At 39.9% G+C, this 27923-nt stretch overlaps 1 protein-coding gene across 8 annotated transcripts in view; it reads left to right on the top strand.

Moving 5' to 3' along the window:
- LOC126175278 (N-acetyl-D-glucosamine kinase) overlaps positions 1-27153 on the top strand; it is a 195585-nt gene extending 168432 nt beyond the window's left edge. For all 8 annotated transcript variants that reach the window (XM_049921932.1, XM_049921931.1, XM_049921935.1 and 5 more), the window contains exons 6-8: positions 30-153; positions 23045-23219; positions 26029-27153. In XM_049921932.1, coding sequence (XP_049777889.1) covers positions 30-153; positions 23045-23219; positions 26029-26334 — 605 coding nt within the window. In that variant the 3' untranslated portion in view covers positions 26335-27153. The remainder of the gene's footprint in view (positions 1-29; positions 154-23044; positions 23220-26028) is intronic.
- The last annotated feature ends 770 nt before the right edge of the window (positions 27154-27923 follow it).

The raw sequence follows: 27923 nt of genomic DNA, 5'->3' as shown, positions 1-27923 counted from the left end.
TATAGAATTTTGTCATTGGTGTTTTGCAGCATTCTGGGTGTCCCACAAAGCTGTGAAAATCTACTTTGATGATGAAGATAATCTTGCTAAGGCACCATATGATACCTCAATAGTTTGGCAGACAATAAAGGACCATTTCCAAGTCAGTAACAGGTAAGGAGCATCCTGATACTGTATAAGAATAGCTTTCAACTTCCTTTGATACTTTTTCTCTTCTCTTATGGTAGAAAAATATATATAATGGAAAGAGGCTGAGTATTTTCTTTTTACTGGGGATAGGCTGCTTCAGCTGTGTATTCTGCAATTATTTGCCAAGTGATGTTGCATATTTACACTGAGGTAACAAAAGGAACAGTGATAAAACAAATGAGCATTGTTGTTGTGAAATTGCACTATATTTTTTGATGATATCCAGATTTTAAATGACAGTAATAATGATTACAAAGAAATTGACTATCTGTATTAAAAACATAATCAAGCAGATTTTCTGTTCATTGTTCCTACTTCTGATTTCAGTCATTATAAGTTATTACGATATTTATGCTGAAACACGTTTCCACTACCGGAAACAGACCAGAATTAACCTGAAATTGGAAAAAAATGATGTACACTGTCAAAGCACTTGAAGGTGGGCCCTCAGCACTTGAAATGCATCATGTAGGAACTCAGCATTGTGACTGAAGATCATTGTTCTTTACTTCACGAATACTGAATCAAATTGTTTGTTTTTTGAAACTAACAATGTCAGTACTGGCCTCAAAAGTTTATTCAAACTTTGACTGTTGTTGTTGTTGTTTGATCTTCAGTGCAAATATTGGCTTGATGCAGCTCTCTAAGGTAGTCTATGCCTCTTCATTTGTGAATGACTACTGCTATCTACATCTGTTTGAACTTGCTTGCTATATTCAACCCCTGATTTTCCTCTATGATTTTTACCACCCACGCTTCCCTCCATTACCAAACTGATGATTCATTGACGCCTTAAGATGTGTCTTCTCAGCTGATCCCTTCTTTTACTCAAGTTGTGTCATAAATTTCTTTTTTCCCATATTTGATTTAGTACCACTTCATTAGTTACTTGATCTACCCGTTTCGTCTAAAGAATTTTTTTTATAGTAGTGCATTTCAAAAGCTTCTATTTGATAATTGTCTGAATTGCTTATCGTTAATGTTTCATTTCTGTACAAGGCTACACTCAAGAAAAATGCCCTTGGAAAAGGCTCCCTCGATTTGATGTTAACAAATTCCCCTTTTTCAGAAACATTTTTCTTATTATAATCAGTCTGGTTTTCATATGCTCTTTACTTCAACCATTTTGCTTACCAAGTAGCAAAACTGGTCTGGTCTACTGCTCTTAGTTTCTATTTCCTGGTCTAATTCCCTCAGCATTGCCTGATTTAGTTTGGCTACATTCTGTTGCCCTTGTCTTACTTTTGTTAATGTTCATTTGTAACATTTTTAAGACCCTATCCATTCAATTCAATTGATCTTCCAAGTTCTTTGCTCTCTCTGTGAGATTTATGTCATAAGCAAACCTCAGAGTGTTTATTTCTTCTGCCTGAACTTCAATCCCCTTCAAAAATTTCTTCGTTTCCTTTAAAACTGAAGAACACGAGGAATAGGTTACAACCCTGTCTCACTCCCTTCTCAACCATGGCTTCCCTTTATATCCTTTGACTCTTACAGCAGCAGTCTCTTTTTCCATACAAGTTGTAAATACTTGTAGCTTCCCTACATTTTATCCCTGCTACCTTCAGAATTCCGAAGAGTGTATCCTAGTCAGCATTGTCAAAAGTTTTCTCTAAATTTACAAAGCTGTAAACATAAGTTTGCCTTTCATTAAACAACTGGCAATAAAGTTTGGCTTTAGAAGTTACACATGTTCCATCCTTTCTATACCATTGTATCTCTCTCTCTCTCTCTCTCTCTCTCTCTTTTCGGCTGTCAGAGTATTTACACAACAGCTGCCAGATGTGCTGTGTTGCAGTGTTTCAGCATCTACAATTTTTTTTTTTACTTGAGAGTGCAACTTTCTTTGATTTCAGTAGTTGCATAGTTATGGATTATTCCTAAAAAGACACATGTCTTCTCACACATAAAGCTTCTCTTAAGTGTTAACTAGATATTTTTCATGCACCAGCCTGGCTGAATATTACAACCACCAGTACCTAGCCTTTACCTTGTGTCCAGACTTGCCATTTGACTGCTGCCTTTCTGGCTGCAAAACCCCACACTATGGTTTGCGAAAGTCGAGGCAAGCTTTCATTTTGCTGGAATATCAACAGATTCCACGGAGAGTGCCTTAGTGGTCAGCCAACTGGACCACTATTTCATGCAGAGATCGTGGACATGATAACAGGACCACATGCAACTACCTCCTATGAAAAACTCGAGGCAGAACTGATTCACAGAATCTCTCAGCACAGGAAGAGTGCATATGCCATGTTTTGACACGGGAAGACATAAACGATCAGAAACCATTTCAGCACCCGTGGCATTTGAGGAGCGAAAGTTGATACTGGCACTGTAACAGACAACCTGCTATGTACCTTGCGGAGTAGCCGCCTAGCACTGCATGTCAAGGCTATTATAGTGTCACAGACAGAGATGCCTTTAGGCGCAGTTACAGACCTGACTGACAAAATACAAATGCCATGACACCCACTGATATCAGTACAATAACAGTGCCATTTAACAATGTATTAGCAACAGTGGTTACACATGCGAACTATGAGTCTCTTGCAGCCAAGTTTGATATGTTAACAAAAAAAAATCAGTGAACTGTTGTCTTGTCATGACTCTAGCAGTGGCAGGTGTTTCTGCCGCAAGAGGTCATGTTGCTCTTCTTCAACAAACTCTTTGGCACCAGGTGTAGAACAGCAGTCCACTTCTTGGTATCACAGAAAATTTGGGGATCAGGCGGGAAGTGCACCTCACCTTGCACTTCGACATTTGGCATAGGTGCATCCAATTGCTAAGCATAGTCACAGTGCCTGTTCATCGGTGACTGAAAGTTAGGTCAGAAATTCTTGGTGGATACCAGATCAGATTTTTGCATATTTCCATGTACCTTGTTACATGCCTGTTGACCACTGAATTTGTTCTGCTTATGTGCAGCAAACAGTTTTTAAATATCAATATAAGATATGCAGCATTTTGAATTAGATGTGGGACTGCATCGTGCCTTCACATGGGGCTTAAAAATTGCTTACACCACAGAACTGATAAATGGAGCTGACTTCTTGGAATACTACCACCAGCTGCCAGACATGGCAAGTGCAAGACTTGTCGACAGCATCACTGGCGTGACAGCTATGGGTTTCCGGAGCAGCACACTGAGCTTGTCCAAGTGGCAAGTGGTGAGCACACAAATCTACTGTGATAGCTTCCAGCCTTAATGTGACCTCTTGGAGATCCTAAAGAGGTATGTTGTAACACTGTTCACCATATTAAGACTACCCATGGCTCATGTATCTCGTGTAGACCTAGATGATTAGCTTCCAACTGCCTGGCCATTTTGAAGGCAGAATTTGAGTTCATGCTCAAAGAAGGCATCATTCATCCATCATGTGGCCCATGGTCATCTTATCTCCATGTTATGCCTAAGAAGTGCTGCGCATGGTGCCCATTAGCAGCTGTCGAGCACTTAACGCTCAGATAGTGCCAGACCACTATCCGGTACCTGTGTTGTGCGACTGCAGTTACGCTTTATGTGGCAGAACTGTGTTCAGAATGCTTAACTAGACCGAGCCCTTCATACAAATTCTGGTGGACAAAGAGAACGTGCCTATAACAGCCACCATCACTCCATTTGGTTTATTTGAGAATATTTTTATGACATTCGTCCTATGTAATTCTCCAGTCACGACTTAGTACTGCAGGGTCTGTTGTTCTGTTTTGCCTATGTGGACAACAGCCTTGCCTTTTAAGCCACTGGGGAACAGTGCCAACAAAACCTAATCAAAGTCTTTAAATGCTTAGAACGGCATGGAGTGGTTCTGAATAATGCTGAATGTATGTTTGGTGACTTCCAAATTAATTTTCTTGGCCTCTTCAGGCTCAAACCATTTCCAGAAAAAAGTAGAAGTCATTCTGAAAATTGTACTGTTAAGGAATAATGCCACATCTTGGACATGGTGAATTTTTACTGTCACCATTTGCTGCTTTCAGCCATATTACAGGAACTGCTAGCTGGTAATTGCAGCAGTTGCTGGTACAAAAACTAAAGGAATTTCTCTGATTCAGTGGACAGACGTGATGAGCTCTGCCTTCAATGCAGCAAAACAGAGCATAGTGAATGCCACACTCCTGGCACACACTCAAATGGATGCATCCCTTGTGTTAGTGGTAAATGTGAGCCAGACTGCTTTCGGTGCAGTCTTGCAACAATTACACAATGGCACATAGCAGCCTCTTGCTCTCTAGTTGCATAAGCTGTCACCATCACAGCAAAAATGGAGCATGTATGATGAAAAACCTCTCACTGTCTATGAGGCAATCAAGTACTTTCATCCACAGTTAGAAGCCAGAAAGTTCACCAACTTCACAGAACACAAGCCACTCCACAATACCTTTTGATAAAACACCAACAAGTCTCACCACAACAGTGAAACCATTTGGAATTTATTGCCCAGTTCAGTACCAATATCAAGCATAGTTTGGGCGCTGACAATGTGGTAGCTGATTGTCTTTCAATGTGTCAAGCGCTATTGATTTCGCAGAACTCTCCAAGGCCCAACATACAAACCATGAGCTCCAGAATTTCCTCAATGATGGATCATCAACATTAGAGTTGCAACTAGTTGGTGTTCCTGGTGTGGGTGTTAAGTTAAACTGCGAAATCTCAAGTGGAAAGCTTCATCCCTTTTTACTATTTATTTCCTGCAAAAGTGCCTTCAACAGGTTGTATAATTTGTGCTACACTGGCATCAGACCATCATTTCACCTGGTCTCGAAATAATGTGTTTGGCCTGGAATGGAAAAAGACCGTTGCAAATGGACTCGTGGTTGTGTCCAGTGTCAGTACAGCAAGGTATCCTGCCATATAGAGGTACCAGTGGGAGACTTCCCTGCCTCAACTTCATGATTTGCCCACATACTCATCAACATTGTTGGCTCACTACCTTGATTGATCACTTCACTCACTGGTTGGAAGCGGTTTCAGTTGACAACATTTCAACAGAAATTCTAGCTTCTGCCATTGTGTCAAGTTGGATATCTCATTTTGCTTGCCCACTACACATCACAACAGACAGCAGCTGCTAATTTTAATCTGATATATTCATCCCACTTATCAAATTCTGTGGCACTCTGTTTCACCATCCACAATTTTCGATTCCTTTGATTTCAGTAGTTACATAGTTACAGATTATTCCTAAAAAAGAGACTGTTCTACTCGCATGTAAAGCTTCTCTTAGGTGCTTCGCCTAACTAGATATTTTTCTTCTGTGTTGTGTTGAATAAAGATATTTGTAAACAGCGAGTGCCAGGTAGATTTTGTGTACCAGCCTGATCGACTATTTAAGACATGCAAAAGTAAGTTGTTGGGACGGTCTGTACCTAGCCATTTCAAAAATTTTCTCACTTAATTTCTGTGATACATTTTGCTTTCTTATCTTCACCTTACTTCTCGCTGTGTCCTCCTATTACCTCTGGACTGAAACTGGCACAATGCTAACCAGTGAACTATCTCTGACTTCCCACAGTCTCTGAAACCTCCCCCTCCACTGTTTCTGCTTGTCCATGCAACTGGTGGATTCTTCATAACTAGTCTGTGATCTGCTGCTCCTTTGTAGCCTTCCCCAATTTATTCATCAATCCTCCCTGAGAAATGTACTACTTTTACCTTTGTCTGTTGGCAGTACTTAGAATTTGACCTCGGTCAGGTAAGAATCAACCAGCTATTCTGTCTCTGTGTAATTTTATAGCTTTCTCAAATTAACTTTGCTTTGTATGTGCATATTCTACTTGGCTGTATTTTATTACAAAGTCATGGCTAGTTCCTGTTTATATTCTTAGATGAGTCTGCCTCAAATGGAATTGGGAAATAAAACTCTATCAGAAATGGTGGAGTGGATAGTTGTGACAGCACTTGTGTAAGATTAGAGTTGAAAACATGTGTTGTTGCTGTTGTCTTCAGTCCAGAGACTGGTTTGATGCAGCTCTCCATGCTAATCTATCCTGTGCAAGCTTCTTCATCTCCCAGTACCTACTGCAACCTACATCCTTCTGAATCTGCTTAGTGTATTCATCTTTTGGTCTCCCTATATGATTTTTGCCCTCCATGCTGCCCTCCAATACTAAATTGGTGATCCCTTGATGCCTCAGAACATGTTCTACCAACCGATCCCTTCTTCTAGTCAAGTTGTGCCACAAATTTCTCTTCTCCCCAATTCTATTCAGTACCTCCTCATTAGTTATGTGATCTAACCATCTAATCTTCAGCATTCTTCTGTAGCACCACATTTCGAAAGCTTCTATTCTCTTCTTGTCCAAACTACTTATCATCCATGTTTCACTCCATACATGGCTACACTCCATACAAATATTTTCAGAAATGACTTCCTGACACCTAAATCTATACTCGATGTTAACAAATTTCTCTTCTTCAGAAACACTTTCCTTGCCATTGCCAGTCTACATTTTATATCCTCTCTTCTTCGACCATCATCAGTTATTTTGCTGCCAAAATATCAAAACTCATTTACTACTTTAAACATCTCATTTCCTAATCTAATTCCCTCAGCATCACCCAATTTAATTCAACTACAGTCCATTATCCTCATTTTTCTTTTGTTTCCTTTACTGCTTGCTCAATATACAGATTGAATAAGATCGGGGATAGGCTACAACCCTGTCTCACTCCCTTCCCAACCACTGCTTCCCTTTCATGCCCCTCGATTCTTATTACTGCCATCTGGTTTCTGTACAAATTGTAAATAGCCTTTCGCTCCCTGTATTTTACCCCTGCCACCTTTAGGATTTGAAAGAGAGTATTCCAGTCAACATTGTCAAAAGCTTTCTCTAAGTCTAAAAATGCTAGAAAAGTAGGTTTGCCTTTCTTTAATCTATTTTCTAAGATAAGTCGTAGGGCCAGTATTGCCTCATGTGATCCAACATTTTTACAGAATCCAAACTGATCTTCCCCGAGGTTGGCTTCTACCAATTTTTCCATTCGTCTGTAAAGAATTCGTGTTAGTATTTTGCAGCCATGGCTTATTAAACTGATCGTTCGGTAATTTTCACATGTGTCAACACCTGCTTTCTTTGGGATTGGAATTATTATATTCTTCTTGAAATCTGAGGGTATTTCACCTGTCTCATACATTTTGCTCACTAGATGGTAGAGTTTTGTTAGGCTTGGCTCTCCCAAGGCTGTCAGTAGTTCTAATGGAATGTTGTCTACTCCTGGGGCCTTGTTTCGACTTAGGTCTTTCAGTGCTCTGTCAAACTCTTCACGCAGGATCATATCTCCTATTTCATCTTCATCTACATTCTCTTCCATTTCCATAATATTGTCGTCAAGTACATCGCCCTTGTATAGACTCTCTATACAGGGTGTTACAAAAAGGTACAGCCAAACTTTCAGGAAACATTCCTCACACACAAATAAAGAAAATACGTTATGTGGACATGTGTCCGGAAACACTTAATTTCCATGTTAGAGCTCATTTTAGGTTCATCAGTATGTACTGTACTTCCTCGATTCACAGCCAGTTGGCCCAATTGAAGAAAGGTAATGTTGACTTCGGTGCTTGTGTTGACATGCGACTCATTGCTCTACAGTACTAGCATCAAGCACATCAGTACGTAGCATCAACAGGTTAGTGTTCATCACGAACGTGGTTTTGCAGTCAGTGCAATGTTTACAAATGTGGAGTTGGCAGATGCCCATTTGATGTATGGATTAGCATGGGGCAATAGCCGTGGCGTGGTATGTTTGTATCGAGACAGATTTCCAGAACGAAGGTGTCCCGACAGGAAAACGTTCGAAGCAATTGATCGGCGTGTTAGGGAGCACAGAACATTCCAGCCTATGACTCGTGACTGGGGAAGACCTAGAACGATGAGGACACCTGCAGTGGACGAGGCAATTCTTTGTACTGTTGACGATAACCCTAATGTCAGCGTCAGAGAAGTTGCTGCTGTACAAGGTAACGTTGCCCACGTCACTGTATGGAGAGTGCTACGGGAGAACCAGTTGTTTCCGTACCATGTACAGCGTGTGCAGGCACTATCAGCAGCTGATTGGCCTCCACGGGTACACTTCTGCGAATGGTTCATCCAACAATGTGTCAATCCTCATTTCAGTGCAAATGTTCTCTTTACAGATGAGGCTTCATTCCAACGTGATCAAATTGTAAATTTTCACAATCAACATGTGTGGGCTGACGAGAATCCGCATGCAATTGTGCAATCACGTCATGAACACAGATTTTTTGTGAACGTTTGGGCAGGCATTGTTGGTGATGTCTTGATTGGGCCCCATGTTCTTCCACCTACGCTCAATGGAGCATGTTATTATGATTTCATACGGGATACTCTACCTGTGCTGCTAGACCATGTGCCTTTACAAGTACGACACAAGTTGTGGTTCATGCACGATGGAGCTCCTGCACATTTCAGTCAAAGTCTTCATACGTTTCTCAACAATAGATTCGGTGACCGATGGATTGGTAGAGGTGGACCAATTCCATGGCCTCCACGCTCTCCTGACCTCAACCTTCTTGACTTTCATTTATGGAGGCATTTGAAAGCTCTTGTCTACGCAACCCCGGTACCAAATGTAGAGACTCTTCGTGCTCGTATTGTGGACGGCTGTGATACAATATGCCATTCTCCAGGGCTGCATCAGCGCATCAGGGATTCCATGCGATGGAGGGTGCTTATGTATCCTTGCTAACGGGGGACATTTTGAACATTTCTTGTAACAAAGTGTTTGAAGTCATGCTGGTACGTTCTGTTGCTGTGTGTTTCCATTCCATTATTAATGTGATTTGAAGAGAAGTAATAAAATGAGCTCTAGCATGGAAAGTAAGCATTTCCGGACACATGTCCACGTAACATATTTCCTTTCTTTGTGTGTGAGGAATGTTTCCTGAAAGTTTGGCCGTAACTTTTTGTAACACCCTGTATACCCCTTCCACCTTTCTGCTTTCCCTTCTTTGTTTAGAACTTGGTTTCCATCTGAGCTCTTGATATTCATGCAAATGGTTCTCTTTTCTCCAAAGGTCTCTTTAATTTTCCTGTAGACAGTATCTACCTTACCCCTAATGATATGCTCCTCTATGTCCTTACATTTGTCCTCTAGCCATCCCCGCTTAGCCATTTTGCACTTCCTGTCGATCTCATTTTTGAGACATTTGTATTCCTTTTTGCCTGCCTCATTTACTGCATTTTTATATTTTCTTCTTTCATCAATTAAATTCAATATTTCTTTTGTTGGCTAAGGATTTCTATTAGCCCCTGTGTTTTCACCTACTTGATCCTCTGCTATTTCATTTCTCGAAGCTACCCATTCATCTTCTACTGTATTTCTTTCCCCCATTCTTGTCAATCGTTCCCTAATGCTGTCCCTGAAGCTCTCTACAACCTCTGGTTCTTTCAGTTTATCCAGTTCCCATCTCCTCAAATTCCCACCTTTTTGCAGTTTCTTCAGTTTTAATCTACACATCATAACCAATAGATTGTGGTCAGAGTCCACATCTGCCCCTGGAAATGTCTTACAATTTGAAGACTGGTTCCTGAATCTCTATCTTACCATTATATAATCTATCTGAGACCTTCCAGTATCTCCAGGCTTCTTCTATGTATACAATCTTCTTTTATGATTCTTGAACTAAGTGTTAGCTTTGAGTAAGTTATGCTTTGTGCAAAATTCTACCAGGCAGCTTCCTCTTTAATTACTTGCCCCCATTCCATATTCACCTACTATGTTTCCTTCTCTTCCTTTTCCTACTATCGAGTTCCAGTGACCCATGACTATTAAATTTTCATCTCCCCTCACCATCTGAATAATTTCTTTTATCTCATCATACATTTCATCAATCTCTTCGTCATCTGCGGAGCTATTTGGCATATAAACTTGAACTACTATGGTAGGCCACAATAATATGTTCACTATGCTGTTTGTTGTAGCTTACCTCCATTCCTATTTTCCTATTCATTATTAAACCCACTCCTGCATTATCCCTATTTGATTTTGTATTTATAACCCCGTATTCACCTGATCAGAAGTCTTGCTCTTCCTGCCGCCAAACTTCACTAATTCCCACTATATCTAACTTTAACCTATCCATGTCCCTTTTTAAATTTTCTAACCTACCTGCCCAATTAAGGGATCTGACATTCCATGCTCTGATCCGTAGAATGCCCATTTTCTTTCTCCTGATAACGACGTCCTCTTGAGTAGTCCCCCCCCGGAGATCCGAATGGGGGACTATTTTACCTCCGGAATATTTTACCCAATAGGACGCCTTCATCATTTAACTGTAGGCCTACAGTAAAGCTGCATGTCCTTGGGAAAAATTACGGCTGTAGTTTCCCCTTACTTTCAGCCGTTCGCAGTACCAGCACAGCAAGGCCAGATCAGTCAATTATCCAGACTGTTTCCCCTGCAACTACTGAAAAGGCTGCTGCCCCTTTTCAGGAACCACACGTTTGTCTGGCCTCTCAACAGATACCCCTCCATTGTGGTTGCACCTATGGTACGGCTATCTGTATCGCTGAGGCGTGCAAGCCTCCCCGCCAATGGCAAGGTCCATGGTTCATGGGGAAATTGTATAAATATCTGAAAATTTATGTAGATCGTCTTTATGTTGAATTTTAGGTCATTATGGTAATTTAAATGTAACTAGCACCACTGTGAGTACTTAGTCAGTCAGCTGTTTACTCATTCACAGGTCATTTTTACAATGAAGTTTATTGTATCACTTTATTACAATGAAAAAGTTAGTTCAAAGTTAGCTAATTCTTACACACAGTTGTGTAACTACTTAAAAACTTAGCTTTGCAAGTGTCTGTTATTGTTTTTTTGGTACAAATATACTTTCTAAAAAGGTAACTGATAATGTCAAAGCTAATAATACTCTACTGATACAATTCTCATCATTTCCCTGCTCACATAACTTACGAGGCACTCTTGCATATGCCCTGCCCCCTACCCCAGACTAACCCCCCCTCCCCCTCTCCCCCACACACTCACACTTTTTGCTAATTTTGGGATCATAACAATCTTTCTGCCTTTTCATTATGTATTTTAAACTACCCCATTTGTCTGCCTGGGAAACTAAGACAGTGCCACAGCGTAATGAATGAGATGTGTAAGGACCTGAAAATGTAGCATCAATTTTTGACAAAATTTGCAGCTTTCTTGGCAAAATTCACATCTAAATTTTTTTGTTTATAAATAATTAGGAGTACAATTTAAAAGGTTATCACACTACACGCCTGAAGCCAAAGCCCTAGTGCTTTGAATGGACTGAAAGTAAAGGCATTGATTTGGGAGCTTTTTGACTGGAATGTTTGCTTTTGCAAAAACTTCAGCAGGCTTTCTGTGAAATGATCTTTACTTGTTTTCTTCTTTTCACTCTTTTTATGTTTTCAACAAGTAATTGTTTCTGTTGAGAAGCACACCATTTTCATGCCTGTGATTTAAGGTGCTTCTCAACATTAATTTCCTGTCCTTCTCAATTTGATAATTACAAAATCTTCAGAGCATTGATTTCGTCCTTTCATGTGTATTCATAGCTGTGTAACCCATACGTACAATGCTACTGATAGAAATGACACGCAATAGGTCTACAGCACATAGTGCAGAAACTATAAACCGGCAGTTGGCAGTGAAGATAAACAAATTAGAATTTTGACCACCAAAGGACAGAGAAGCGGTACAGGGAAACAAGCCCTCTCACAGGGCAACCAGCCTACACCTGCATTCTGTGTTTATGTGAAATCAGAATTTGACACATGCCCATAGGGATCACCTATCACTTCTGGTGTTTTGATGATCATAAGAGAATTCCATGATGATGTATCAGCAATAGTTCCTTCACTCATTTCAAAATAAGAAAAGAAAACAATGACCAACAGACAGCATTCAGTAGCACTACCAAGCAATTACTTGCTGATGTTGGCAGTGGTAGTTTAGGCCTGACCTCTGCCAATACCTGATGCAACCTCAGTTCAAAACACTTGGTAACTAAAGCTGCCATGCTAAAATGTCCGCACTGTGGGCTTTCAAAAATAAATTAATGGTGGCCCTCGACTACGTACCCACAGACTCAGAGTTGAAATATTAAAAGTTTTGGCTGGTTTCGTTGTCTAGGGTCTGGGATATGTAGTTGCCACATTACAAGCCAAATACTGCTGAGTCTACAGTTTACAATATGAATATACACATGAATCGAATGGTCAAAAGTTCCTATGACTTGGCAATTGCGAATTTTGAATGTAACATAGAAATTTACAAGTGAAAGACTGCAATTAAATAAAATCTGCAGGTACTATTTATAACGACTTTAAATGATGAGTACGATAGCAGAAGTATCTTTAAGAATGCTATTTATTACTCATCATCATCATCTTGGACAGTTTCCAGCCACTGGCTGGGTCTGTCGGGAACACAAGCCTCTCCATCGTGTTCTGTCTTTCCACCATTCCCCCTCTTCCACCTTCGTCCAGTTCTCTCCTCTTCTCATCACACATTCCTTCACTCCCTTCACCCATCTATCCCTTGGTCTTCCTCTGGGCCTCTTCCCCTCCAGTTGCAGATCAAACATCCTCTTTGGAATTCTTCCCTCATCCATTCTCTTCATGTGTCCATACCATTGCAGTCTTGATTTTTCTATCCTGTCCTGTACTGGTTCCTCCTTTAGTCTTTCCCTCACATACACATTACGCAATCTGTCTCGTCTTGTTACACCCAACCTGCTCCTCTGGAACTTCATTTCACTAGCCTGTATTCTACTTTTGTCGCTTTTGTGCATTACCCATGTCTCACTTCCGTATGCCAATATGGGGACAAAGTAGGTTCGGTATATAATTCCCTTGGATTTCTGTGGCACCTCCTTGCTCCAAATAAGCCCCCTAATACATTTGTAGAACTGCCCTGCTTTTCTGCACTTTTCATTTATTTCCATTGCGTTTCCCCCCTTACTTTCAATCACGCTTCCCAGGTACTTGAAGTTCTCTACCACTTGTAGTTTTCCCCCTCCACAAGTTATATCCACATTTGGCCTATTCTTCTTCCTTGTTGTGACGATTATTTCACTTTTCTTTGCAGAGAAATGCATTCCATATTGTGCTGCCGTTGCCTCCCATGCATCTAACTGCTCTTCCACCTCCTTCTCGCAATTTCCCCATAACATCAGGTCATCGGCAAAAAGCACTGCTTTCATTTTATGATCTCCAATTGCATCTGATACCTGCTGTAGGATTTCATCCATAACAATAATAAACAATAAAGGCGAAAGTGCAATTCCCTGCCGCAGCCCATTTTCCAGCTTGAACCATGCAGTACGTTCCCTCCCCACTTTCACACAACTCTCACTTCCCTCATACATTTTTCTGACTTTTCGTGTTATCTCTTCATCTATCCCTTTTGTGTTCAGCACATCCCAGAGCTTGTCCCTACAGATACTGTCATACGCCTTCTCAGTATCCAAAAAGGCCATGATTAAGTCCTTCCCGTACTCATAGTGCCTCTCCTGCAGTTGCCTTACCGCAAATATGAGGTCCGTTGTTGATCTTCCCGGTCTGAAACCGTACTGCTCCTCTTGCAGTCTACTTTCAATACTGCTTCTTATTCTCTTCTCCAGGATCTTTTCATAGATTTTTCCACAGTGGCATAGCAGGGTGATTCCTCTGTAGTTCTCACATCTCCTTTTATCCCCTTTCTTGAAGATCGGGACTATAATTCCTTTCTTCCAATCCTCAGGAATTCTGTTCTCCCTCCACACCACCCTCAGCACTCTGTATAGCCACTGGGTTCCTACTTCTCCTGCTGCTCGTATCATATCCACTGTTACTTCGTCCCAACCTGACGCCTTGCCCCCTTTCATCCTCTTTATGGCTTCTTCCACTTCATTCCAAGTTAGATCATCAATTTCTCCACTATTATAATCATCTGCTGCCTTAGACTCTCCATCGCTGTTAGTTACCCGCTTGGCGGCATTCAACAGATCTTCAAAGTACTCCTTCCAAATCTTTTTGAGCTCATGCATTTCCTCCACAATTCTTCCATTATTATCCATGATCCTCAGGCACTCGCTTCTGTCGTTCCTCTTATTTCTTACCATGGTGTAAAGTACTTTTTTGTTCCCTTCACTGTCCTCTTCTAACATTCTTGTCCATTTTTCCAACCACTTCTTCTTCTCCGCCCTTACTATGGTCTGTGCCGCTTTCTTGCTTTCCTTATATTTTACCCTAGCTTCCTCTGTTCGGGTCTGGAACCATTCTCTGAAGGCTTTGTTCTTTCGAAGTACTGCCTCTTTACATATGTTGTTCCACCATGGGGTTTCCCTACTTCTCCTCTTTGTGCTAGTTCTTCCGCACACAGTCTCAGCTGCCTCAACTAGAGCCCTCTTAAAATCTCCCCATTCTTCTTCCACTGTTCTCTGATCTTCCTTTGGCGGCTTCTTCCTGATCAGTGTCTGGTACTGGGTCCTCCGTTCATCCTCTTTCAGCATCCATGTCTTCAACCTTTTCTCCTGTATTTCTGTTGCCCTCCTATCTTTTTTCTCTCTCAGGGTGGCTACCAACAGCTGATGGTCACTGTCTAAGGCCTCAGATGGAATGACCTTAACATCTGTGAGGCTGCTCATCATCTGCCTGTCCACTAGTATATAGTCTACTACTGAAGTTTGGGACCAGTCCCCACTGTACCAAGTTATTTTGTGACTACTTCTCTTCTTGTACCAGGAATTTGCGATCGCCAGCCCATTCCTCTTGCAGAATTCCAGCAACAATTTTCCTTCTCTATTTCGGTTCCCCCAGCCCTCTGGTCCCATTATCTCCTCGAATCCTTTCCTGTCTGTGCCAACATGTGCATTGAGGTCCCCTATTATAATCTGATTTCATCCATTTAGCTGCTTTTGCATGTCATCTTCAAATTCCTCCTTCTCCTTTTTTGTACACCCCACCTGTGGGGCATATGCTTGGATGATTTCAATGCTTTTTCCTTTCACCCATACTCTGGCTTTTATCATTCGATCATTGATACCTTCCACCTCCTCCTGCAGACCCTCTCTAACCACTATTGCCACTCCATTTCTTCCCCTCTCATTCCCTATCCAGTACAGTTTACATCCTTTACTTAGTGGTTTTTCACCAACTCCTCTCCACCTAGTCTCAGCAAGTCCCAAGATGTCCAATTTCCTCCTTTCCATCATTTCTACAATTTCTTCTAACTTCCCAGTTAGAGGCCTTACGTTTAGGGTGCCCAGTCGTAAACCATCTCGTAATCCTTTTCCCTTGCTTGGTCGGTTTCCTTTAGATCCGTTCCGTGATCCGAGGCATGTTCCCTTTTTAAAAGCAGTTTATTTATCCACTACTGGCTTGCTAGGCCTATCGCAGCTTCACCAGAGCCCCGTTAGCCGTCACGTTTCAGGGTTCCCATAGGGCCTTCTCAGCTACCGTAGCGGTCCTGGGGCACACGAAGTCCCCGCTGTACATTGCCCCTATAGGCAGTCCCCTACTTTGTGCTGTTGCCCATCTCCCACGACTTGGACGAGGGGTTGGACTTATGGGAGATTATTATTTATTACTGCAAAACACTTATTGGTGTCAATGGTCCAGCAATTAAATAAAATGTTAGTTGAATAACAGGGAAACAATAGATTCCTACTTCACATAATTAGTTATGAACAACAACATAGCTCACAAAAAATTCACTTCTAAATGCATACTATGTCTTCACTCCAGAAGCCACGGAAATCTCGCAAGTGCACCAGCCGGCACTACGTAATATTTCTCTCTCCAGACACGCGTAAACTGTTACACTCTCCAAGTATTTCCTGTGACCATCCTGTTCTGTTTTTTTGTAACGATGCTCCTCCCCCAGTAAAAATCAGCCAATTCTTCATTAATAGTATATATGGGATATAAACAAAGATATGGACAAATAAATATATTTATAAGCATGCTGCTGCCATTTTTTCATGTAACTGTGGAGTGCTTATGGCCTGACGCGATCAGTAGTAATCGGCCACTTTGACCTCCAATAACTCATGTACTATTCAAGGTACATGCATGTAATTCATACCAATTTAGGTTTACACTAATAGCTTTCTAAAGACATGTTGATCGACAAAATCGGATGAAACGTTTAGATTTTGGAAATTTGTATAATTTACAGTCAGATGCTAAGCTTTAAACTAATAAAGATTTTGAAAATCTGATTACACCATCAGAATTGTCGTGCAAATAATGGTAATGTACAAGTTTCTTTTTAAGGTATCATGATTCTTCTGGTTATTATTAATTTCTACATGAACTGTTAAATGTCTGCCATTATGGTTTCACAAAGTCTGCCATGTTTGGTACTCCCTGCATACAAATCTCCTTCATCGACACAGAGCACAGTCCTCGACACAGTGTCAACATGAAATTCCCAGCCACGCAGTCGGCCTGGACCTCACGCTGGGGCTACCCCTCTTGTTCTGGCTAATGTTCGGCACTACCTGGTTACTGATGAGCCCTGGCTTGCCGAGTGGGCTGTGCGGCCATGCCAACTCCGAATTTAGAATATTTTCAGGGCGCCACAACTCGCCCATTACCTCACAGCACTGTACTAACTTTTGAACTTTAGCTAGATGACAAACATACTTGTTTCTTTGACCCAAGATACTGGGTCGCATGGTTGAGTCCTGTGTTGTGTTACATGACGTGTGACCTTTGAACCATGAGAGCAGAGTATCAAGTGGACTGATACATCATTGCATTTGTGTGCTTTTTATTTTGCATACATATTCTTACGTACATTATCTTTAGTAATTGGACTTCACTAGAAGATTTTCAATATCACTAACCAAAAACTGAGGTATTACCCATAACAAAACTGTGTGTGTGTGTGTGTGTGTGTGTGTGTGTGTGTGTGTGTGAAATGTGCAAATACAGATAAGTAGGAAGCACAATCCTATTATGTTCACATAGAGCATTAGTGGTGTACTACTTGAAACAGTCACGTTGATAAAATATCTAGTGTTGCAAAGTGATTTGGAAATGGAATGACAATGTTAAATTGGTTGTAGAGAAGGTGAATAGTGACTTTGGTTCATTAGGAGAATTCTAGGAAAGTAAAATTGATCTATAAAGACCTTGTGCAGAACACATGTGTGATCCATTCTTTAGTAGTGGTTCACTGTCAGGAATCCCTACCTGGTCAGATTAAGGGAGACAGTGAAGCAGTGTAGAGGCAAGCTGATAACTTTGTTGCCAGTTACAATCAACTTATGTATATTAAGGATGTGCTATGTGAAACTCAAATGCGAAATTCTGGAACGAAGATGATGATCTTCTCGTGGAACACTACCGAGAAAGTTTAGACAACAAGTATTTGTGACAGACTGCAGAGCAATCCTAATGCCACCAACATCCATCTTATGTAAGGACCCAAAATACACGACAAGAGAAATCAACACTTCTACAGAAGAATATAAACAGTTGTTTTTCTCTCACTCCATTTGTGAGTGGAAGAAGAAAGGAAATGGCTGGCAGTGGTATGAGTACCCTCCACCGTGCATTGTATGGTGGATTTCGGATTGTGTGCCCCTGTTAACCATGGGAATGTATACTGACTACCTTGGCTTATTATGAACATCTACCACGTTTAAAGTGCAGTTTTCCTGAATCCATTTTAGTTGGAACTGAATTTATTTTAAATTTGGACAAATACCACTGTAGCCACAACCTCAGAAATTGAAACATATTCAGGAAAAACAACCATATATTTGTGACAACCAACATTCTAAATTTAATTGCTACTTGCTTGATTCATAGCAATATAAGGTTTATTGGTCCCCACATAACCACAGCCTAATAATTTGTGACATATTCAGAAAAAACTGTCAATTATTTTTGTGACAACAGTGAAGAAGAAAATGGTTTCAAATTGGGGGCTAGAAATTCATTGCGTCTTTTGTTGCCTCTCACTGGTTATGTTAAATTATCAGCCATTGGCTATGCGAAACTGATGCCGGTCAGCCTTTGAAGCAGTAGAGAAACACTGCCATGACTGGCACTGGCCTAGATAGTAAGCAAACCAGAAAGTGGAGGTAAAAGTTAATGTAAACCATTTCTTTTTTAATTTTATTTCTCTTTGTATTAAAGAGTACACAATCAATAAATGGCATAAGTTTAGAATGAATATAATGTTCTCTCAATGCACACCTCCCCCCCCCCCCCCCCCTTCACTGTAATAAAAAATTAAAAAAGTTGTCATCTTTTATTCAGGTTTGTCTCATTCTTGGGTAAAAACAGTAATATGTAACTGCAAGGCACTAACTGTTACACAGTGATGACAAAAATCTAAATAAATAACATCCTTATGGCATTATCTTTTTCAGTATGTTTCTGTTCACTCCCTTTCTCATGAAAGTATATATTTATCCCTAAAAAGCTGTGTTTGTTGCATATTTACTGGAGTTATCATATGTGTATAAAAAAATAAATGATATTAGTCCCTTTCAAACTAAAATTCATCAGATTGTTTTCTTAATGCCAAAATTTAATTACATATGGACCAATTATAAACATTCTTAAGATTTTCAGCTGCTTTCTTTAATTGTAGTTCTGCTGTTTTTTCTGTGACTACACTGCTGTTGTCACAAGCAATGTGAATTTTTCCCCACATATAACTGATGTATATCAACAAAAGTCATACCAAATTATTAAGGTCTTTTGCCACTTTCACATAATGTACGTCTGGATAAAAACAAACATGTTTTACTACTACTGTGGTATGTTCAGCTTTCGTTAAATTATTTCTTCTGAAAATATATGATAAGTCTTTTGAATTTGGAATATATGGACACTAGATCTTTGCTAATTTTTACGTTATGTTTTTGTCTAGTATATGTTACCTTATGATTACAGTTTGCTTTTCTGTGCCTGTCTATACATTTCGAGAACATATCTTGAAGAAAAGTAGCATGGTATCTGCAAGTACAGGGATTGGATAGAAACATGGAAACACCACAAGAAATGTACACTTGAACATGAATACAGATTCTAGCTAAGCCTGTAGGTGGTGCTGTATATTTGACCATGAACGGCACCTGTGCAATGTCCTCAACACATTTCAAATGTGTCATGATCAGAACAGTCTTCTGTGTAGTAGTGAGTGCATTATGTCAGAGCTAAGTGAATTTTAACATTGGAAAATTGTTGGTATTCATATGGTAAGTGCTTCCATAACTAAGGTAGCTGAAGTGTTCGGTGTTTAAAGAGGCACTGCATCAAAATTTGTATCACATACAGTGAAAGCACAAAAACATCATCCACTAAATCAAAATGTAGATAAAAGTACAGGTTGAGTGATTATGACATACGGTCTTTGAAGAGGATTGTTATGAAGAATATGATGATGACAACTGCAAAAGTCACTGCAGAACTCATAATGTCACCTTCTCAGAGCCTCTCAGCACCAAAACAACCAGAAGGGAGCTCTGTAAGCTGGGAGAGCTGGAATTCCCAAACCACTTGTCAGAGGTACAAATGCCTGTAACAGGAAAACATGGTGCTGAAACCATAGAACTGGGACTAGGGAGCAATAAATGAAAGTAATTTGGTCAGATGGTCTTGTTTCACACGATTTCCAACTTCTGGCTGAGTTTACATCTGAAGAATGAAACATGGAAGAGGTTAGGTGATGATTTGGGCAGCCATGTTGTGGTATTCAGTGGGCTTCATGGTTCTCCTACAAGCCCACATTACTGTCATGGATTATGTAACCATTTTAGCTGATCAGGTCCGTCCCATGGAACAGTGTTGATTCCCCAATCTGCTGTTATAGTGGACACGCTCTTGCTCATACCATAATCATCGCCTGCACCAGGCGAGATGCGTGAGTTTTGTGCTGCCATACAGATATGCGATTTAGACTGTAATAAAAACCAGTTTAATTCAGGAAACTAGTTTAATACATGTATTAGTGTGTTTTGCAAACTTACTATTAAAAGTTTCACTTCTCTTTGTGTATTATTCCAGAAAATGCGAAAGGAACATAAAGTAGAGTTACAATAGTATTCTTGCATACATTGTAGCGCAGTAAAACTTACAGAATCTCATTTAATTGTTCTGTTCCATTCCAGCAAGTTAAGAAAAGTGTATCCCTTTGTTGCTTAACTCTTATTTTGTGAAACACACCGTAAATCTTAAGTTCCAGTATCTGGAAAATTTGCACGTATAATACGTAGTTTACATGCCTTCAGCAGTAGGCAATCAGACATCATCTGTTTTTCTTCTTCTTCTTCTTCTTCTTCTCTTTTAATCTAACTTATTGTCACTAAAGTAAGTTTGTTTACATACGACTGAAACTAGACTGAAACTTTTGTAGATGTGTTTCTTGTTTTTCAGTAATTTAATTTGACTTATTCTCGCTAAAGTAAGATTTTTAACATGAGTGAAAAGTGCCTGACGTGCCGTAGAATTGTTAGCTCCGGGGTTTGGTGTGATGGCTGCAGTAGTTTTTTCCATTGGGATGACTGTAGCGATGTGGGAAATGGGGAAGTGGATCAGACTCATCAGTGGTTCTGTAGGATATGCAGTAGAGATAGAAAAATAGTGGAACAGGAGGGAAAAATTGCTGCCCTTCAGGCACAGTTAGAGGTGGATAGGGAAGATCTGAACAGGTTAAGGAGGGAGAAGGGTAAAGAGAGGTAGGAAGTGGTAACAGGAAGAACAGACCTAGAATTTTGTCACACAGCTTTGTGGTGAATGTGAAGAATAAGTTTGACCTGTTGCTTCAGTTAGAAACTAATGAGCCTCAGACAGAGGTAGGTGTAGAGAGGGCACAACAAACTTACAGTAGAAAATTGAATAAGAATGTAGGGAAGTCAGCAAAGAGAAAGAAAGTTTTGTTGCTAGGTAGTTTACATGCCTTCAGCAGTAGGCAATCAGACATCATCTGACTGGGAAGAAATTACATGTGGTGTTCCCCAAGGTTCCATACTAGGTCCGCTACTTTTTCTTGTGTATATTAATGACCTGTCATCTGTTACATTACCAGATGCCAAGTTTGTCATATTTGCAGATGATGCAAACATTGCAATAAATAGTAAATTAAATTAAATTTAGAAAGGGCAGCTAATCAAATTTTTACTGACATTAATAAGTGGTTCATAGCCAATTCACTGACATTAAACTTTGAAAAGACCCACTATATGCAGTTCAGAACTTCCAAGAGATTTCCTTATAGTGTGTGTATAAAATATGACGACATGGAAATAGGAGAAGTTGAGAGTGTTAAATTCTTGGTATTACAACTTGATAATAAATTCAGTTGGGAGTGCCATACTAACGAACTGCTAAAGCGCCTAAACAAGTCTGTGTTTGCAATGCGAATGATGTCAGACATAGGAGATATAAATATAAAAAATACTGGCATATTTTGCTTATTTTCACTCCATTATGTCGTATGGTATCATATTTTGGGGTAACTCCACAAACCGAGAAAAATTTTTAGAGTACAGAAGCGTATAATAAGAGTAATGTGTAGTGTAAATCCAAGAATATCATTTCGGAACCTATTCAAAGAATTGGGCATACTAACCACAGCTTCTCACTGTATTTATTCCTTAATGAAGTTTGTTGTAAATAATACATCTCTTTTTCCAACTAACTGCTTAGTACACAGTATCAATACTAGGAATAAGAACAATATACATAAAGATTTAAAATCACTTACTCTTGCCCAGAAAGGAGTCCCGTATTCAGCAACGCATATTTTCAATAAGTTACCAGCAACCATTAAGAGTTTAGTTTCAGACAAGGCACAATTTAAACATAATTTAAAAGAATTTTTGGTGACCAACTCCTTCTGTTTCATCCATGAATTTCACAACAAGTGCAGTAGACGATTTTTATGAAAATTTATTATACTTTAATAACAATACTTGGTTGTAACAGCCAAGTAACTACCTCCTGTGTGAATAATGGATGTATGGAAAGCAGATGTAAGTCTTAAGTCTGTAAATAGTGGAAGTTTAATTTTAAATCTTGTACATAATTTGACTGTTCTTAACTGAGCATCACTAAAATGAATAATTTACTTTAATTTTTGACAATACTTGGTCGTAATAGCCAGGTAACTAGCTATTGTGTGAATGGTGGATTTAATGTAAGCAGATGTAAGTATTAAACCTGTAAATATTAGAAATTTAATTTTAATTTATGTACATAATTTTACTGTTTATTGACTGAGGATCATTAAAATTAATGAAACTCAAGTTTTTTTAATTACATTTTTGTAAACACACACATACACACGGAGCTGGTTAGACTCCAGTGGCACCATGTAGGGGGGGTGCACGCGTGTGTGTGTGTGTGTGTGTGTGTGTGTGTGTGTGTGTGTGTGTGCGCGCATGTACCCTGTAGCTCATCAAAGGATAACTCTAAAAGGTAGGAAGTTTTCCTTCTTTTTTGCGTGCCTATCTACAACTCAACATTTGTATGATATTTGTTATTTGCCACCACAAAAGCCAAGACCATTGTCACCAGATGCCAAAACTTTATGGCAATGAATCACTTGATAAAAAAGCTGATGTAGAATAATTGAGGGAGGTTTGGTCCATAAATAAGATGTTATCTACCGCTGGCTCATGTTACATGATAGATACTGAATATTTTTTATATTTGTTATTTATTGCACTTAATGAAAAGTTTCTATTTCTGCATTTTTTCACAGGTGTGTGTAGGGAGGGTGAGGGGGGGGGGGGAGAGAGAGAGAGAGAGAGAGAGAGAGAGAGAGAGAGAGGAGGGGGCGGGGGGGGGGGGGACTTGGAAATATATATCACTGATGCTCTCCTTTTTATTTAATTTTTTAAAGATTTGATCTGCTGGAACACTGCTACTCCAAGTTTCATAAACCAAAGTTTGCGGCGCTGTGCAAGAAATTGGCAGAAGAAGCTAAAGCAGGGGATCCATTGTGTCTTTGGCTGTTTGAACAGACAGGTCGTGCTCTTGCCACTATGGTACGAGCACTTGTGCCTGCAGCTCATAAGGTACTCAAGCTAAAATTAATTTTTTATTTAATTCAGAGATATGTAGCAAATTGATTGTTGGTGTAGAGGACATTTATAGATCTCTTTTTTCAGCATTAGTCCATAAATATTGGAGCCTGTAGTATTTATCTTCTTATAAGTTACAGTCTGTTACAAATTCACTCCAAAGCAAAGTGCTGTAGCGGCACTGTGTTGCCTAAACTGTGGTGGGACAACATAGAAACCTAGTAAAATACAAGGCATAGTCACTTGAGACCACTTAGTGTGCCAGCAACAGTCCATGTGAACAGAAGACTTGACTGTAATGGTTTTGACGCCACGTCATGTGATACTGAAACACAACTGAAGTGCAGTTAACACATTTGGATGATATCACACAAGACCAGATCATTGGTAGATTAAAGACCAGCAAGAAGTTTAATGTTGCTTTTAGTGTCATTTCACAGCTGTGGAGACTATTAATATTGCAGCAGAAAACATTCAACAGCAGTATCGGCTAGGTTGACCTACTGTAATCTGACACCTTGGTTGTTATGTTAACTTAAGGGCCCATGCTAATTTATCCTGTGGAAGCCTCTTCATCTCTGAATCCCTATTGCAGTCTACATTTATTTTTAACCCGCTCACAGTATTCACCCCTTGGTCTCCCTTTACAACTTTTAGTGACCACAATTCCCTTCATTACTAATCTGGAGATTCCTTGATGGATTACGAGAACAGTTTTCCAGAAATGCATTTTATTTTATTTTTTATATTTATTTATTTATGTATTTATTTTTCCTATTGTCAGTTCGGATTTTATATGCTCTTTACTTTGATCATGATTAGTTATTTTACTTCCCAAGTGGCAAAATTAATCTATTACTCTTAGTATCTCATTTTCTAAGTCTTATTCGCTGGATATTGCCTGATTTATTTCGGTTATAGACCATTATCCTTGTTTTACTTTCCTTGAGGTTCATCTTACAATCTCTTTCAAGAAACTATCTATTCCTTTCAACTGCTTTTTGAAGTGCTTTGCTCTCCATTGCAGAATTATATTTTTATTGAATAACCTCAAAGCATTTATTTCTTCTTCCTTCACTTAAATTCCTCTTCCCAAATTTCTCCTTGCTTTCCTCTACTGTTTGCTCAACAGACCTGTCTCACTTCCTTCTCAACTTCTGCTTCCTTTTATAGCCTTCAACTCTTACAACAGCAGTGCAGTCTGTTTTTCTGTACAAGTTGCAAATAAACTTTGGTTCTTTGTATTTTATCCCTGCTACCTTCAGAATTTCAAAGAGCATAGGCACCTCAGCTGATCTTCCCTGTTATCAACTTCTACCAGATTTTCCATTCTTCTGTAAATAATATGCAACAGCATTTTGCAAATAAGACTTATTAAACTAACAATTCAGTAAAATTCAGGATGGAATATAACAACATAATGAAAAGGATAGTTGCTACTCACCATACAGCAGACATGATGAGTTGCAGAAAGGTACAGCAAAAAGACTGTCGGAAAGTTAGCTTCCAGCCAACAAGGTCTTTGAGAAAAATAGATCTCTTTCTCTCTCTCTCTCTCTCTCTCTCACACACACACACACACACTGATGCAATGCGCACATACGTGGCCACAGTCTCTGGCAGTCTGATTCGAGCTGCCAGAGACTGTGGTCCTGTGTGTGTGTGTGTGTGTGTGTGTGTGTGTGTGTGTGTGTGTGTGTGTTATCTATTTTTGACAAAGGCCTTGTTGGCCAAAAGTTAACTTTCCGACAGTCTTTTTGCTGTGCCTTTCAGTGACTTGGCATCTCTGCTACATTGTGAGTAGCAACTATCCGTTTCATTATCCTGATAATTCAGTAATATTCATACTTATCAGCATCTGTCTTAGTGAGAATTGCTACTTTCTTCTTGAAGTCTATGGGTATTCCACCTGTCCCACATAATTTGTGGACTAGGAGAATAGTTTTGTCAAACTGGCTCCTCCAAGGATCTCAGAAATTGTGAGGGAATGTTGTCTGATCTGAGGGTCTTGTATCGAGTTAGGTTTTCCAGAACTCTGTAAAATTTTTCTTGCAGTATCATGTCTCTCATCTCATCTCATCTACTTCCTCTTTCCTTTCTATAATATTGCCTTAAAGTATAGTATTGCAGTTCTTGTCTGGGCAGCATCATGTTAGGAAAATGTATGCAAGTGCATTGTTCCCTTCGGGTTATTGTTATGGCTACAGTGTACAGGAATGACATTCTGCGACAGTATGCAAACACTTTTAATTATGTGTATATAGCTCAGTTCCAAATGATGAGTGATAATGCTCCACAACACAGATCTGCCCTGGTGGACGGCTACCTAAAACATATATTTAGAAAGACTCATTAATTCCCATATCTTAAATCCAAATCAATATATGTGGAACACTTTGACCTGAGGAATATACCTCTAACACAACCAGCATGGACAATTGCTGACCTCCTGTGGGCTTGTGTCCAGCAGTGAGAGATATTATTGTAAATGTTGTTGGACAATGTGTCCATCGTATGGAGAACTGTTGTGTATCCTGCACTGCCATGGGAGGGTCTCGCACCACGTATTAATAGTCTCTATTCCACTGGCAGCTGTTACCACACAAGATGCATGGTCAGTTTTCCTGTATGTCTTGTATCTGTAACACTGTTAATATAATGTTGCCAGGAAACACTTTAGTGCACTTATTATCATTGTGTACGTTATTTCCTAGATGCTTTAACTTAAGGTGAATGATTATAGAATGATACAAGTGTACTTACACATAAGAAATAATGGAACCATATGTTTGTTTGTTTGTAGGATCTGTTCTTAGCAGACAGTGGTTTGCCTGTTGTCTGTGTTGGATCTGTGTGGCTCAGCTGGGACCTGTTGAAGAATGGATTTGTATCACGTCTGCAAGAACCTCCACAAAATGAGGGTGACCAGCCAGTGTGTGAGCTCTCTCTGCTTAAACTTACCACAAGTATGGCGGTTGGAGCCACATACCTGGCAGCTGATGCTATTGGCGTTGACATGCCTAGAGATTATCGTCAGAACTACACAGTTTTTTATCATTACAAACCTCAGCAACGATGTGAATGTGCAGGTTCCTGTAATAAATTATGAGGTGTTGTAGGTACTTATTTTAGACATTGTATTGCAAGTGTACAAAATTGTAAGCATCTGGCCAGAATTGTCATGAGAATTTCTTTGCAAAAGTTACCTGTGTTTCATGTACTACAATCATGTGACGCTACAGAGCATCACTTTTAACACTTCTGTGATTCTCACTAGTGCTTGCATTTTATTCTATGCAGATGCTTCTATTTTTATCTCCTCCCTCCTTGTTTAGATGATTGTACTTCGTGTCACTGTATTTTCAGCTATGGAGGACTGTTCTATATTCTACACAAAAGATGAAACTGGGTATTATGTGAGATAATCCACAACAAAATTTCTTTAAGAAATAATAAAATAACATTTAAAATTACTTTTAATAGAGATTGATGTTTTTCTATACTGTGGTCTCAAATTCAGATAGATCTTGCTGCAGACAGCCATGTGCAGATATGGTGATTTTCCACTAGCTGATTATTCCTAAAATGTTGTCTGTCAGTTATTGGCTATACCCATCATCCTTAAAATGATTACTTACTTTTTCTAGCCCGCCCGGTTAGCCGAGCGGCCTAACACACGGCTTTCCGGAGTGGTAAGGAGCGCCTGGTCCCCGGCATGAATCCGCCTGGCGGACTTGTGTCGAGGTCCGGTGAGTCAGCCAGTCTGTGGATGATTTTTAGGCGGTTTTCCATCTGCCTCGGCAAATGCGGGCTGGTTCCCCTTATTCCACCTCAGCTACACTATGTCAGCGATTGCTGCGCAAACAAGTTCTCCACGTTTGCATACATCACCATTACTCTACCACGCAAACGTAGGGGTTACACTCATCTGATGTGAAACGTTCCCTTTGGGGGGGGGGGGGGTCCACTGGGGGCGAACCACACAGTAACCCTGGGTTCAGTGTGAGGCGGCGGAGGGATGAAGTGGGGTGCGGTAGTCGTCGTGGGGTTGTGGACCACTGCAGCTGCGGCGGGGACGGAACCTGTGCGTCTTTTTTTGGTCCCTGGTTACCATACGATATAATACAATACAATAGTTTTTGTACCTAGAATGACTTAACATCATTGTTGATTACTGTACATCATTTATATTTGCAAGTTGTATGGACATCTTCTTCTTAGATTATTCTGTGTACAACATTTTATTTACACTGTTGCATCATGGAATCTGAGGATAGTATTAAAGTCATTTTCCTCAGTGTTACCACTGACTCCTCCCACTGCCGCTACTTACTATTACTACTATTCTAAATGCCCAGTGCTATGTGTTGTGCTTAACCTATCCAGTGACAAAAAGTATGTGAGCATTCTTGGTGAGACAAGAGTACATGAATTTTCTCTGTTGATTGTATTGGAATGATGGTGGGTATGTTATTGCACACTGCTCGGAGTGGCCCCTCACAAGCTTACAAGGATGTTCTAAATAGAACACTGGCATTCCAAGATCTAAATCTTACTTTTCAGTACCTCAAAGTGTCTTCCTTTATTAACCCCAAAGTGTAGTACCAATAATCACAGTAACAGTAGGGATATGAGGGTTCAGGAGGAGTCTTGACAAGTGTTTCCTATCATTTTGCAGCTCAAAGAAAGAATATGAAC

Source organism: Schistocerca cancellata, chromosome 3, assembly GCF_023864275.1.
Source record: "Schistocerca cancellata isolate TAMUIC-IGC-003103 chromosome 3, iqSchCanc2.1, whole genome shotgun sequence".
NCBI classification, from domain to species: Eukaryota; Metazoa; Arthropoda; class Insecta; order Orthoptera; family Acrididae; genus Schistocerca; species Schistocerca cancellata.
The sequence above is the reverse complement of the archived record's forward strand: the minus strand, read 5'-3'. Positions and strand labels throughout refer to the sequence as shown.